This window comes from Eublepharis macularius, chromosome 2, assembly GCF_028583425.1.
Source record: "Eublepharis macularius isolate TG4126 chromosome 2, MPM_Emac_v1.0, whole genome shotgun sequence".
Taxonomy (NCBI): Eukaryota; Metazoa; Chordata; class Lepidosauria; order Squamata; family Eublepharidae; genus Eublepharis; species Eublepharis macularius.
In genome coordinates, this window is record NC_072791.1 from 122,661,312 (window position 1) to 122,675,525 (window position 14,214).

General features: G+C 40.2%; 1 protein-coding gene across 4 annotated transcripts in view; it reads left to right on the plus strand.

Annotated features, from left to right (window-relative positions):
* Positions 1–303: 303 nt before the first annotated feature.
* The window catches only part of DENND5A (DENN domain containing 5A), a 128,605-nt gene continuing 114,694 nt past the window's right edge, over positions 304–14,214 (plus strand). For all 4 annotated transcript variants that reach the window (XM_054970840.1, XM_054970841.1, XM_054970842.1 and 1 more), the window contains exon 1: positions 304–580. In XM_054970840.1, coding sequence (XP_054826815.1) covers positions 460–580 — 121 coding nt within the window. In that variant the 5' untranslated portion in view covers positions 304–459. The remainder of the gene's footprint in view (positions 581–14,214) is intronic.

The following is a 14,214-nucleotide window of genomic DNA, read 5'->3' on the forward strand; positions in this document are numbered from 1 at the left end:
GAGACGTAGTCTCCTAGCGTAGAAACTAGGCTATGTCGATGTTGTGATGGGGGTGGGGAGATCCCGGGAAAGGCCATAGCACGGGAACCCTTGTCCCTCCACAGGTCGCTCACCTCCCCTGCAGCCTTCCGAGCCAGGCAGCAAGGAGCATCACGTCATCCCTTCCGCTCACTGCGCGTGCGCAGCATTGCGGTTCTCCAATCTCCGCTCCCGACTCCGAAACATCTGGGGGTGGGGGTGGTCCTGTTAGGAGCGTTTGCCCGCCCTTGTGTCAGGCCTGCTGCCCACAATGCCGTGCGGCCCTGGCCGCTCCACTCCGTCATGGAGGCAGCAGCGGGGACCGCGGCGGCAGCCGCATTTGGCACATCTGGGAAGGCAGAAGCCGCGGCGGCAGCCCGAATCTTCTTTGCTTCCCGCAGGGCGACTTGAGCCGCCCCGCCCGGTAGGGGTTCGTCCAGTATGAGCGGCGGTGGCGGCTCCGGCTCCGGCTCCTCGTCGTCTGCTCCCAGCCGCTTCGCCGACTACTTCGTGATCTGCGGGCTCGACACCGAGACTGGGCTGGAGCCGGACGAGCTCTCTGGTGAGTCAGCCCGCCGGTCTCCCTCTGACTCCAAATGGCGTCCCATTAACTGAGCCGCCGCCGCCGCCGCCTGCCCGCGGGCCTCTTCCCTCAGAGCATCACACTCGGACGGCGAGCGTGCGGGGCGGCGGTGCCGTGTTCGGTTGCCCTCCTCGTGCCCGGGGGGGAGGGCGGGGGCTGGTGTTTGACGCCGAGCGGCGGCCCACCACAGAACAAGCGAGATTCGCGAGACTTGTCCCGTAAAAGAAGATCCCTGGTGGCAGCCCCGTGATGACGACCCACCCGGGTCCCGTTGCGTCCTCTTTCGTCCGTGCCAAGGGCGCCCAGTGGCGATGGGGAAAGCTGTAGCTTTGTTTGGGCGGCAGCAGGACCCTTATTTTGTCACCTTTCTTCCTGCTCTCCTCTGCTGGAGATTTTGGGCTTGCTGGCGTTTTGGAACAGAAACGCTGCTTGCTTCGGGTTAGAGGATAGACGGTGGATGCAGAATCGTTCTTTTAGCTGAGGGCGGTGAGGGGGGAGATCTACACTCTCCTCGGGGTTAACAGCTTGCTTTCCACATCTTCTTGTCTCCCATGGTGGCTAGCGTGCAAAAATAATTAAACCCTAATAAGGGCTATGATGATGGGATGAAAGGCTGTTTACAGAGAAGGAGAAAATATCTCACATCTCGCAATAGGGCGAACAATTGGCAGTAGCAGTTTAGGGAGCAAAATATGCAAAAATGTCTAAAGTAACGGCGGAAGGATTCAAAAGCAAAGCCCCTTCAAGACCAATCAAGAAACATAGCGCCCTGTGCCGGCTTTTGAGTTTTCTAGAACTCTTGCTCAGGCTGGATGGATTTTAGGAAACAAATAAAGGACGCTAAAATCATGGCCTGGAAACTTCCCTTCCCCCAAACTTAAAAGCTAGTTGTTGGTCTTAATAAAAGGTATTACATTACCTTTATTTCAGTGTTTTAATATCTGAAAAACCAGATATCTTGTATTTTATGGCCCATTGTGATACTCTTTCAGATAACATGGGTCTAGTTCACAATAGATATGTTAGGCTTCAAGGTACTACAAAATTTGTTGGGTATATTGATGGCTGTATTTGGTATTGCTACATGTCCATGTCCTATCTGTTAATTTCCAACACTTTCAAGTGCCTTCATAAGCAGGTCAATTCAGAACCCTGCTGTTAAATAGAGCTTACTCCTAAGCACTCTTAGGATTGTACTGTGCCTCCCTGATAGGAAAAACTTCACCTCAATTTTTGGCTGTCCAGTTGCTGAAAAAAGATAACGGTGGCAGAGCTCAATATTATTATGCTTGGAAATATATGGACATTTTCCAAAATGAACAGTATAAATGTAACTGATTGCCATTTATTTATTTATTAAGTTTATAGTCCGCTCTCCCTGCAAGCAGGCTCAGAGCAGATCACATCAGTTTAAAAACATCAAATAAAACAGATAAAACCAGTAGCATAAAACCAGATAAAATTTACAGATTCACCCTCAGCAGCACATATTGTACAATCCTGTATACAGCTATTCTGAGTCTGTGGGGTCCATTGACAATCATCAGAGGAAAGCAACAACAACCAGGGAGGGGGGACATGCCCCCCCATTAGGAGGCTGAGTTGGAGATCTGCTCACTTCAACCAGTAAAGGCCTGGTGGAACATCTCTGTCTTGTAGGCTAGACTGGGTGGAACGATAGTAAATCCCACTGGGCCATAGTGATGATGTAGTTTGATTTTTTTTTTAAAAAAATACATAGGTTATTAACCATGTTTTGAACAACAAAGTTTGAATGGATTCTTAATTTTCAACTGGAATATTCCTGGATTTAGTATATACAAAGTATACTCACAGTGGGTTGGATTTTATGATTATGTCCCACTAATCATGAAACCATCCTCCACTGAAAGGCATTTTGTGCTAGCAGAAAGCTCCATTATGTGTTAATGTGTTTGTCCCTATATTTATGTACTATTAAGTTTTAAAAAGTAGAATTTTCTTTTAGAACTTTTTTTGGTTTTCCGTAGGTTTTCAACAACAGGTTTCAAAGATGCATTATTGGGTGATGATGAAGAACTTTGTTTCTAATTTTTTAAAAAAATGGATACATGGTTTTTGTGTTTTATTTTGCTTTTGTCTCTTTACCACTTGTCTGTTTACTCAGAAGTAGGTTCTGTTGCATTTCGTAGAGCTCAAATCAAATAAAAAATTACAGCCTTAGACTGTATCCATGGTTTGCATTAACATTCCTAGAGCTTTTTCAGTGAGATCCTAAACAGAGTTATGCCAGTCCAGGCCTATTGAAATCAATGGGCTTAGACTGGAATGACTTTGCTTAGGAGTTCACTGTTTCTTACAAACTCTACAGATGTTTTAAAAATCCACAAGTGAGCATTATAGCATTGAAAATGAGAATATTCAAGTAGAATAGTTTGCATTCAGGGCACATGTAAATAGAGTGTGTAAATACATCCTCTGAGCTCTCTCTTATCTAATCAATATGATTTCTTTGGAGGTAACAGATTGGTACATATAAGTTTTTAATGACTCAGATACTGCAAAGGTCTTGTTTAGCCTCCATCATATCATTCAAGAAATCTTGCAGGAATTAGCTTGCAATTTTGCAGTTAGGTTATATTTCTTTTAAAAATAAAGCATATAATTTCTCTGCAGGGTTGTGGTGATCCGCGTTTTACTGTTGTTTTTTCCATGTAGCTTCATTGATTTGCCAGACATATATTTTATATAGAATTATTGGTATTTAGTATTGATTCTTTAGCCAGTATGCTCAAAGCCTGTTGATCGCTGGATTATTTATGTATAATGCTAATGTTTGATGTTATTCTATAAGTAGATACAGAACAGTTTCCAATCTAGACCACAAGTTAAAAATCTTTTGTTCTCCAATGTGACTTTTTAAGGTTCCATTCTTAGACTAGAAATTTAATATTCTAAAACTTTACCAAAACCACTCAGTGGTAAAATTCTTACTGATTTTAAAAATTATTTTACGGAATTCGCCTGTTTGTATATGATAGTGTGGTTCTGTTTCTTTTGATGATAGATACTACATAAACATCATCCATGGCATGTGCCACTTCATATAAATGGTATCTCGAGTTGCCCTCTTCTGTGAGAGCAACCTTTTGTGTTTGAATTTGTCCTATCCTTGCTGTTATGTATTGAAATGCTCTTGACAGTATAAGATCATGGCATTATCATGAGGATGAAAATATGATTGAACCGTTCAACACAAATAGAAGATGTAGCTTGACACTGTGATATTACTGTACATAAAACATTTAGATCACTTGCAGACATCAAATTTGCCTTGCCAGAAGGCAGCAGAAAATTAAGCTGCAGGGTTCTAGCAACATCACCTGTTTGGCACAGTTGTTGTGCCTTTAATCTAGTTGCAATATGATCAGGTTAAATTAAAATTAAATTAAAATATCAAGAAGATGATTCCTCTTGGAGCAACTAATACTGTTAAAGTTCAGATGTTAAAAATCTATATTGGGTAGTAGTATAGCTAGTTTTTTTATATCATGATTGCTTTCACAATTTTGGTATTGTCTGGATTCTAGCTTTGTATGAATCATTGATCTATCAAAAGTTAAAGATGACTACTCCTGTTCATGTTTACTTAGAAGCAACATTGAGCTGATTTTCAAAACACTACATTGAGCTGATTTTCAAAACACATTTGGTTAGATATTCAGCCTTACAGCTTGCTCCTATGCTTGTTTACTTTGAATTAAGTCCCAAAGAATCAGTAAAGCTTAATCTCAGTTATGTATGCATAGGATTTCCAACTTGCTTATTCTTCAAGTTTTACATTAAGAGAGTCTGGGATAACAATATAAAATGAATTGTGCTATTTAAATATTAAAGAGAAGCCTAATAGGAAATAATAGTTTCTTGTAGAAATATACAATCTCAATTGTGGAAACTTGGTGGGAGGGCAAAGATAGTAGGTGGGTAGCTACACCACAAAGTAAGTTAAGACAATATGAAAGCGGTGTGTGCTATGTGCTGTCAAGTTGCCTCTGACATATGGCAATCCTATGAATGAAAGACCTCCCAAACATCCTATCATTAACAGACTTGCTCAGATCTTGCAAACTGGAGGATGTCACTTTTTATTGAGTCAAGCCATCTCATTTTAGGTCTTCCTCTTTTCCTACTGCCTTCTACTTTTCCTAGCATTATTGACTTTTCCAGAGAATCTTGTCTTTTCATAATGTGACAAAAATATGATAGCCTCAGTTTTGTCATTTTAGCTTTTAGGGAGAATTCAGGCTTGATTTGGTCTAGTACCCATTTATTTGTCTTTTGGCCATACATGGTATCCACAAAATTTTCTTCCAGCACCACGTTTCAAATGAATCAATTTTCTTCCTGTCAGCTTTCTTCACTGTCCAACTTTAACATCCATACATCGTAATGGGGAATACCATTGTTTGGCTTCTCTTGATCTTGGTCCCCAGGTAGACGTCTTTATCTTTAAGGATCTTATCCCTCACAGCTGCTCTTCCATGTCTCAATCTCCTTCTGATTTCCTCACTGCAGTCTCCCTGTTGGTTGATGATTGAGCCAAGGAATAGAAAATCTTGGACAATTTCAGTTTCCTCATTGTCAGCTTTAAAATTGTGTAACTCCTCAGTAATCATTACTTTTGTCTTCTTGAAGTTCAGATGTAATCCTGCTTTGGCGCTTTCTCCTTCAACCTTCATCAGTAGTATATCACATGAAAGTGATGTAGTCCACGTTAAAAGTAGTCCACATTTGAAAAAAATGGAATATGAAATAAACATGTAATAGGGTTGGTTGTCTTTATGTTGTGTGCTTTTTTCAACTTATAACTGCAAAGATTGTGGGATATGAAGAGAGTCTGACAACTTTTGTATTTTGATCCTTAGATTTAAAAGTTACATTTTTGAGATACGTTGTTTCAGACCTATAGAGTCTTAAAAATCCAATGGTTCCTGAAAGATACATTTACTAGAGTGAAAAGGATATTGTGCAGTTTTTTCCTCTACTGAATATATTTTTAGCTATAAAAGCTTCATTGTGCTGCTGAAACAATTTGCCTAATAAGTGGCAATTATTAGAGTAAGGCACTGACAATACAAAGCAGAAAGGAGAAAGAAGGGAAATAGGGTTCCTAAAATAAAACAAAGCAACTATCAATAATCTGATTGGTGTAAACTTCAGTCCTCCAGGGGCAAGTAGGCTTTGAGCACAGCCTCTCAATGATGTCATAGTAACTAAAACTCACTATAGGAAACAGATAGTTGCTGCTGGAACTCTTAGCAGTGCTATAAATGGATCTGTTCTAGCTAAGAAATAATGAAATGATGTGACAACTTGTATGCCTTTTTGAAAAATATAATTAATGTAAGGTATTAAGAACAAATATATAAATAGATATATAATAATTGTGTAGGTATATGATTTACTTTAAATATTCTATTTTCTTTTGAATATAGAATTACATTGCCCACTCTTGCTGTACCTAATAAAACTGGCAAAAAAGAAGATAAATTGTTTCTTTCAAGTGACTGTTAGGCTGAATGCTCATGGGTAGGATTAGTGGATGCAGTTCACACCTCCTCCCTAAAACACTGCCTGTACATGGATACATATTCAGGGCTATAATCTTATGAATTCAATTTTAGTATGTTACAGCAGAAGCAACAAAGTCCTATTTATATGCATAACTTTCATGGACCAGAGCCTGCTTCGGGCATCAAACATAATGGTTTGGTGTATAATGGTTAGCAGTTTTAACTGGTACTGATTTTCACTGAACCGTTACAGAGGTTTTTGTATTTTTTAACAACCTTTTGTGAACTGTCTCAGAAATTATGGTTGAGAGGCTGTCTGGAAATATTTTAAATTAATACTTGCCGTCTTATGTGAGTTCATTCTTCTTTTATGTAGTTTCTGTGATAGACTAGATGTTGTGGGTCAGCCACATATATTCATGTTTTTTTTCTATTCACATATAAAGCATGAGGTAAGGTCAGTTTTGCTACGAAAACAAGCACAGAGGTAAGGGGGACTGAATTCTCTACTTTATCTTGGTGCACTTAATTGATTTATATTGGAAGTGATTAGGCTGAGGAGGAAAGTGCTTGAAGCAGAAAACAGTAATGTAAGGTGTGGCACAGAACAGGAAGGTTTTAGTTGCACATGCCCATGCATTTCTTGTCATGGTAAACAGAGATGCCAATGCCCCTCTTTATTTATTCACATCTATCATGATTATGTACACACATCCAATTTGGCCCTCAGAGCAGTTATTTTCATCAGGAAGCTGGATGCAATTGTAACACCAGCAATAGCTTTTTTGTGTTCAGTCCCAACTTCTAAATTCTAAATCTAAAGCACATTGTTCTCACATGAATGATCTTTGATATTAGTAATGGGGGAAGCTCTGTACGCACACTAAACATGTGCTGCTGTGGTATTAAAGGCCGTGGAAAAGCCTTTGTGTAATGTGGAGATTTTAATTTTTTTTTTTAACTGCGGCAGGTATCGGCTGGTAAGAATAGGTTGTAATGGCACCTGCTCTGTACAAGTTGTAAATGTTACCATAAATCACCCAGCTTTCTTCTTTTCCCTGAAGCAGTCTGTGTTGTTCCCTGTGTTTTGGAATACCAAAGAGCTCTTTTGTTTCTTTGGGAACTGAGGCAGACGTGCTATGGTAGCTGATATAACAGTAAAGAATGGAGTGGCTGATGTAAGTAATAGCAGCTGTACTTTGCTGAAGCCTTTTTTGGAGCTATAGGCCATGATGACACACTGCTTTATGCACAACATCATGATACCATGCTTTTGTGTTGGGTAGCTTTAAAAAGTGTGGATTTGAGAACATAGTTTATACAGCAATTACTTCTATACTCCCCTCAAGCAATTTTTAGATGTCTACAGGTTAGCTATCAATCATATTTGGCAAGCACAAAGCTGCTTAAATTAAAAAATTAGATAGTCTTTGACTTTAAAAAAAGCTCATGGTCTTCAGCTAGGTTTAAAACAATTTGTCATCTTCATGGATGAAGAATTAAAATTTTATATCAAAACTGGTGTGATTATTGTATTGGACTGACTATATTGTAAATTTGTTGTGAAATCTGACTATATTGTAAATTGTGTGAAATCTTGCTAGGCAGATATTTATAGCTGTTTTTTTTCTCACCTAAATTAGAAAATCCATTTACATTATTTTTGTTTTTTCTGTACAATATTCAGTCTTTTCTGCAGGAGTTCATATGGGAACAATTCATATGATGTGACATTGTCCAGAACAGTTACATTGTTGCACTTTGAGTCATCAGTTACACTTGTTAGAACACTTCTTGAATTTCTGAATTGTGCACTTGTTATCACTAGGTATGATATTCTGGGTAGATATTGCTGTGCTGTGTAAGGCCGCAGAGACTAGAGTCTGAGAAGTTTCTTGCAAAACTGTCATTAGACTCAGTTGTGTTATTTTCAGAACAAAACGTTCTGTGTTTGTGTGACTGGATTATTATATAACAGTATAGATAGAACATATTATCTTTTGGAGCTGAGATTGACATTGACCTAAAACATCAATTGAATTATTTTCTTCCATTTGCTGAATACTTTAGTGATACTCATTGGCTTGGAAGCTACGTGTGGCTCTTTGACATGCCACCTGTGGCTCTTCTGGGCACTTTTCTCCATTGTGGTATTCATTCCATGTTTCAAGAACATGATCAAGGCCGTTGCCCTGGGGATGGGAAGTGGTTGCCACCTTGAAACAGCTGCTGCCACAGGAGGCAGAGGATGGGTAAATTGTGAGCGTCAGGCTCCATATTAAGTATGGAAGGGCCTGTTCTCTCCACTAACCCTTCTTTGCATCCTCTGCACTCTCATCCCAGCACTTGGGCCAAGCTTGCTGCTGCTGCTGATGACAACGACAACAACAACATTCAATTTATATACTGCCTTTCAGGACAACTTAACACCCACTCAGAGAGGTTTACAAAGTATGTACAAAGTTTGTACAAAGTACAAAGAAGAGAATTTATGACCACCACCACCACCACCACCACAGCAGCCAGCCAGTAAAAGAGCAAGCTGGTCACATTGGCATGGTGGTTGTTTTACTCACCTGAGCTGCTAATCTTCATGCTGAGGAAAGAGTGAGAAGGCAGAGAGGGGAGGAGCTGGCTAAGGTTCAGCCATGATGGGGAGAGACAGCCCTACATGCTCAAAAGTAATCTGATGATTAATTTTAAATATATAAACATAACGTTTTAAATTGCTGTATTGTATATTATTGTGTGCTCACATTTGTGGTGGCACACAGGGCATGCAGTGGCTCTTTTGACTGATTGTAGTGGCATTGGCTACTGTGGCTGTCTGTGAGCCCTAGCATGAATACCACTACTTTAAATTAGTTTTTTTAAATCATTCTTTGATTTGCAGAAAACAAAACTGAGGCACAAACAAATTGTTCTACGTGCTGTGATCTTCTACCATAAATAATAAAAATGGGGAAATAATCTTATGTTCTTATAGTCTAAAATATGAACTAGGTAGGTCTTTATAACTGCCTTCTGCCATTCCTGAGAATGATGTTAGGCAGAGTTCAGCCTGTTTTGGATAACTCTGGTCAGGCCTGATTCAGATATGCACTTAAGAAGCCCTGTATGTCTAGTTAGCTTTCCTATATCAAATCATTTAACTCCTGGCAAGACGTACACCAGAGATAACATCTTAGGTTCGTTATTAAATGTTATATACACAAGAAATACAATTATTGAGTCTCTGTTTCCATTCTAAGCTTTTATTATTACAAAATATTCAGCATTCTTAATATCAACTCACTCAACAGCAAATCATACCATAACTATATAGGTCATTAAAGGAGAGCAGTTACATGAGTCCAAAAAAGTAACTTACCCAAAGATACAAAGGTCACAGGCAGGAAGCCCCTTCTAAGAAGAAGCTCTTGATCAAGTTAGCCTATCTATAGGGCCTCAAAACCTTCTCTTAACAATAGCTGCCCCATTTATGAGCTGGGAGGCGGGAGCCACAGAAGAGTGATTGCAAAGAAGAGTCTCCTGGCAGTGAGCTGGAAAGCAATAAATTTCTGGAGCTACAAACAGTAACAGCGGAGCTTCTTACCACTTTGATGAAATCTTTGATAGAATATCAAAGCTGATCAAAATGGCCTTTTCGGAAGAAATATTTCCAAAGCTGCAAGAAATTGCTAAGCTGATGAGTGAGCTATTAAGAAAAGCAGATGAGGCATTTGGATTGGAAACAGACAAAGACATCGTGAAAGATACTAAATTAGAAGAAAACTTCGAAGGGACAGACTTATTTGAAAGAAAACTAAAGTGGAATGATGAAAAGCCTTGTCAACAAAATGGGGGAACATACCAGTCCTTCTTTGTGAAAGCACAAGAGGCAAAGAAGAAAGGGGAGGAGCACCAAAGGAGAGCTGTGAGGAAGAGACCCAGAGTACTGCTTCTGAATGAAGAAAAAAGCATGCATCGTATTTCAAAAAAGAAAGACAAGTAGAGACACCACAGCATATTTACCGACTCCTTGCAGAAATGGCTTGAAGGAAAAAAAAGCCGTTTTTGGCTGAGCACTGGAAAGAAGGACTTGTTGTACCACTTTAGAGGAAGAAAGAAGAAAAAACAAGAATGAAACTCAGATTACGATCCAACAGTATAGGCTTAATATAATGTCCTATGTTTATATTCTCTTTCTAACTTGTTATACTGTTGATGTGCTCTAGAGGGATTAGAGAGAGGGTGATAGATGGGTCTTTAGAGCCTTCTGTACTCATTATTATCTTTTGAGAGAGAGAAAGGAGATGAAAACATAATGAAACTCAAATTATGATCCAGGGGCTTGTTGAAATAAGATGGTATATGAAATATATTTTGACTTTTTTCTCTCTTTAAAGTTCTAGGTTTTGAATAGGATTAAAACGGTATAGATATAAAGAGCCAAAGAATAGCAAAAGAAAACTGGTCTTATATGCCTCTCTATGCTTAATGAAACTTAACACAGACTCAATGCAAGTTTAGATGTTATATGACATGTTAGACACCCTATATTTACTGTTAAAGGACTAGAGAAAACGTGCCAATTGGGTCTTTGGAGTCTTCTGCTATTATTCCTATCTCTTAGTTACTTTCTCTTTTAGATCTCCTGTTTTCTCTTTAACCAAAAGATGAGATAACTTATAAGTAAAACAGGAGAAACACCAGAGAGATAGAGGGAGCTTTACAAATTTCTTAATTTTTAGAGCATAAACTAGTGTCTAAGCCAAATTCCTTTATATGTTTATTTTGTTTTCCCAGCCTCACTACAATGAAAATGCAAGTGCATAATTCTAGATGGCTTGGATTAGACAGATGAAAGATTGAGAGAAGACTGGTACAAAAATGTCTTTTTATAATGATATATAGCAATGGTCACTTATCTTTCTGCTCTTTTCCTCTGTCCTGTTCCTGGAATGGTTAAGGGATTAACACCCTCATCTTAAAATCTAAGGGATTGAAAATGTGATTTAAAATGTTGTATACATAATATATATATATAAAAAAATGTAAGAAATGAGGTAAGAAATGGAATAAGTGAATAAAAGAGCAAAGAAGTCAAATAATGCTTGGAGAGATCTAAAGGGAAGGTTGAAGATATAAAGGGGGGGGAGAAAAGAAAAGGGGCGATATTCGGTTACGTCGCTTTTTTTAATGGATTGATGTTACATAGAATTTTTTTTGAAATATTGTACATGAATCTGTTATTGAAATGTTTTTGTAATCCCCTTTCCTATTATAAAAACCAATAAAAAATAATTTACAACAATAGCTGCCCCAAAGACTCAGTCTTGGCTAACTTATTATCTTATGACTTCATACAAGGTTATCCATATTTGAAACATCTTCTTGAAACTTATAACAGTAGTTCATTCTTGCTACTTCTTGTCTTAACAAGGTCTGTGTAAAATTAGTAATTACAAGTTTTCTCATGCATCTGAATATCTTTTGGCCCTTCAGCAGTCTTTGAATAATGTTGCCAGGCTCTATGAAGTTAGACATTCCTGCCATTCACAGATACTCCTTGCTTCTGGGCCTTGGTACATTGTATATATCAATACAAGTTAGACAGCTCTTCTAATTTACAGATGGCAATATGACTGTGTAGCTCTATTGTTTTATGCCCCTCTCCAAGGTTGTTCGATTCAAGGTTCTAAACCCCCTTTGTGTCCTGTCTAGTTATGGGGTTGGTCTAGCCCTGTTTCTGTGTGCAAAGGTATCTTGAATGACTTTCTTGGTCATATCCAACTGTTCCCCTATATTTCTAGTTATATCCATGACAAGCCTGTCACCTATTAATTGTTAGATCCATTTAAGACAGCTTGGACAGACCCAGGTTGGAATCCCCACTTGGCCAAGGCAGCTTACTGGATCACTTTGGGCTACACATACTCTTATTCTAGCCTACCTCACAGAGTTGTTATGTGGATAAAATGGTGAAGAGGAGAATGATGTAAGCTAGAATGTATCACTGCTACTACTAAACTTTTAACACCATACGCTTAATGAATAGTGCACCACTTTACAGGAACTTAAAACTTGATGAGTTTCCAGAATAGGAAGGGGAAACATGTGTGTCTCTTCATCTGCCTGCCTAGAATTGGAAGTGTTTGTAACTTGCTGCTAGCCATCAGGTACTAATAAGTTAGATTGCCTATGTAGCAGCTAGCATAGTGTTCAGTAATGAAAACCAGTGTATGTAGTGGTTAGAATGTTGGACTAGGGGAAACCCGGGTTGGAATCTCCACTTGGGCTACACATACTGTTAGTCTAGCCTACCTCACAGGGTTGTTATGGGGATAAAATGGTGAAGAGGAGAATGATGTAAGCTGGGTCGGTGCCGGGGAGGGGGACTTCCCCCGCCGAACATCAACCCAATCTGGGCCCATTTGTCCCTGATCTGGGCCTAAAATGGCCAAAAATGGTTGTTTTGGCCCAGATCAGGGCCAAAATGGCCAGGACTGGGTTGGTGCCGGGTGGGGGAGACTTCCCCCACCCGGCACCCACACGATACGGGCTGTTTCGGCTGGATCCGGGCTCCTTCAGGGCCCCAAATGGCCATTTTTGGCCCATTTCGGCCAGGATTGACTGGGACCAGGTTGGTGCTGGGCGGGGGAGGGCTCCATCACCTGGCACCAACCTGATCCAGGCTGTTTTGGCCCAGAGCCGGGCCGTGTCGGCCTTTATCCAGGCCAAAACGGGCCCAAAATGGCCATTTTGGGCCTGTTTCGGCCTGCATTGGGGCCAAAACGGCTGGGATCAGGTTGGTGCTGGGTGGGGGAAGGTTCCCCTGCCTGGCACCAACCTGTTCCATGCCATTTTGGCCTGGATTCGGGCCATTTTGGCCCAAATCGAGGCCTAAACGGCCCTAAAGTCAGGTGGGCGGGGCCACCTGACTTGGGGGAGCTGCTGGAACACTGTTCCGGTGTGTTCCCCCTCGAAATGAGCCCTGATAATACTGAATTTTTAATCATAGATTTGTTGTTTTTAAGAAAATTCCTACTTGGTTTTTAGTTGGAAGTTGCAACTAGTCTGGCTTCTTAAAAGAAAGATTAATGATAGCATCTTTTAACACATTTTCAATGGACTGAAGAAAAACAACACGCCATCGAGTTGCAACCAACTCATGGCAACATCAATCCTGGGGCATTCCAGGCAAGAGAGCAGCAGGGGTGGTTTGCCATTGTTTTTCCCCATGTAGCATTCCCAGTGTTCCTTGGTGGATTCCCATATAAGTGCTAACCATTGCCAATTCTGATTAGTTCCCAAGTTCTGGCAAGCTCAGGTTAAGCTAGGCTATCCAGACTGCTGAGTATACTTTCTTAAATTTGCTGTTGGTGCATTAGTAAGCAAAGGGGGCAACTGATGCATTTTATCTTAAACTGTCCTTCACAGATTGTTCTTACTTCCTCTGCAGTTTAAACGATAGCATAGGTAGGGTTGCCATGTCCCCCCTGGCAACTGACAGGCAATGAAACGGTATGAGGAACTTACCTATTTTACTGGAGCTTTGTGTGCTCATGTCCCTGGCCAATGACATCACTTCCAGGGCAACCTGGAAGTGTTGGCATTGTGCCACTGCTGATTCTTTGCCCCAGACATGGCAAAAATGCTGTGTTTGGGGCCAAGCATTAAAGAATCGGCCCTGGCACAATGCTGTTGTTTTCAGGAGGCATTGGAAGTGATGTCATTGACCAGTATGCATGTGCCCATTTCCCTATCCTGCCTCCTTCTGCCGATCAGCTGGCAATAGGCAGGCTGATGCATAAATTACAGCGAGTTAGCCTGCCATAAACAGGAACCTGGCAAGGCTAATCACCAGTTAGATGAAAGTCCTAGAGTAAATTATATTGCAAAATTTTAAATGGTATGGGTAGGCAGATATTTTCAGAGCTTTTTTAAACACTTCCATAAGGTCTGCTTACTTTCTTTTTGATTATCCTGTAATATAATTGTGTTAGCGGGTTTCTGACGACTCACATATATCCTGGTGTGCCTGTGCGGGCACACTAGGATAAAAAGTGGGCTGTCGAA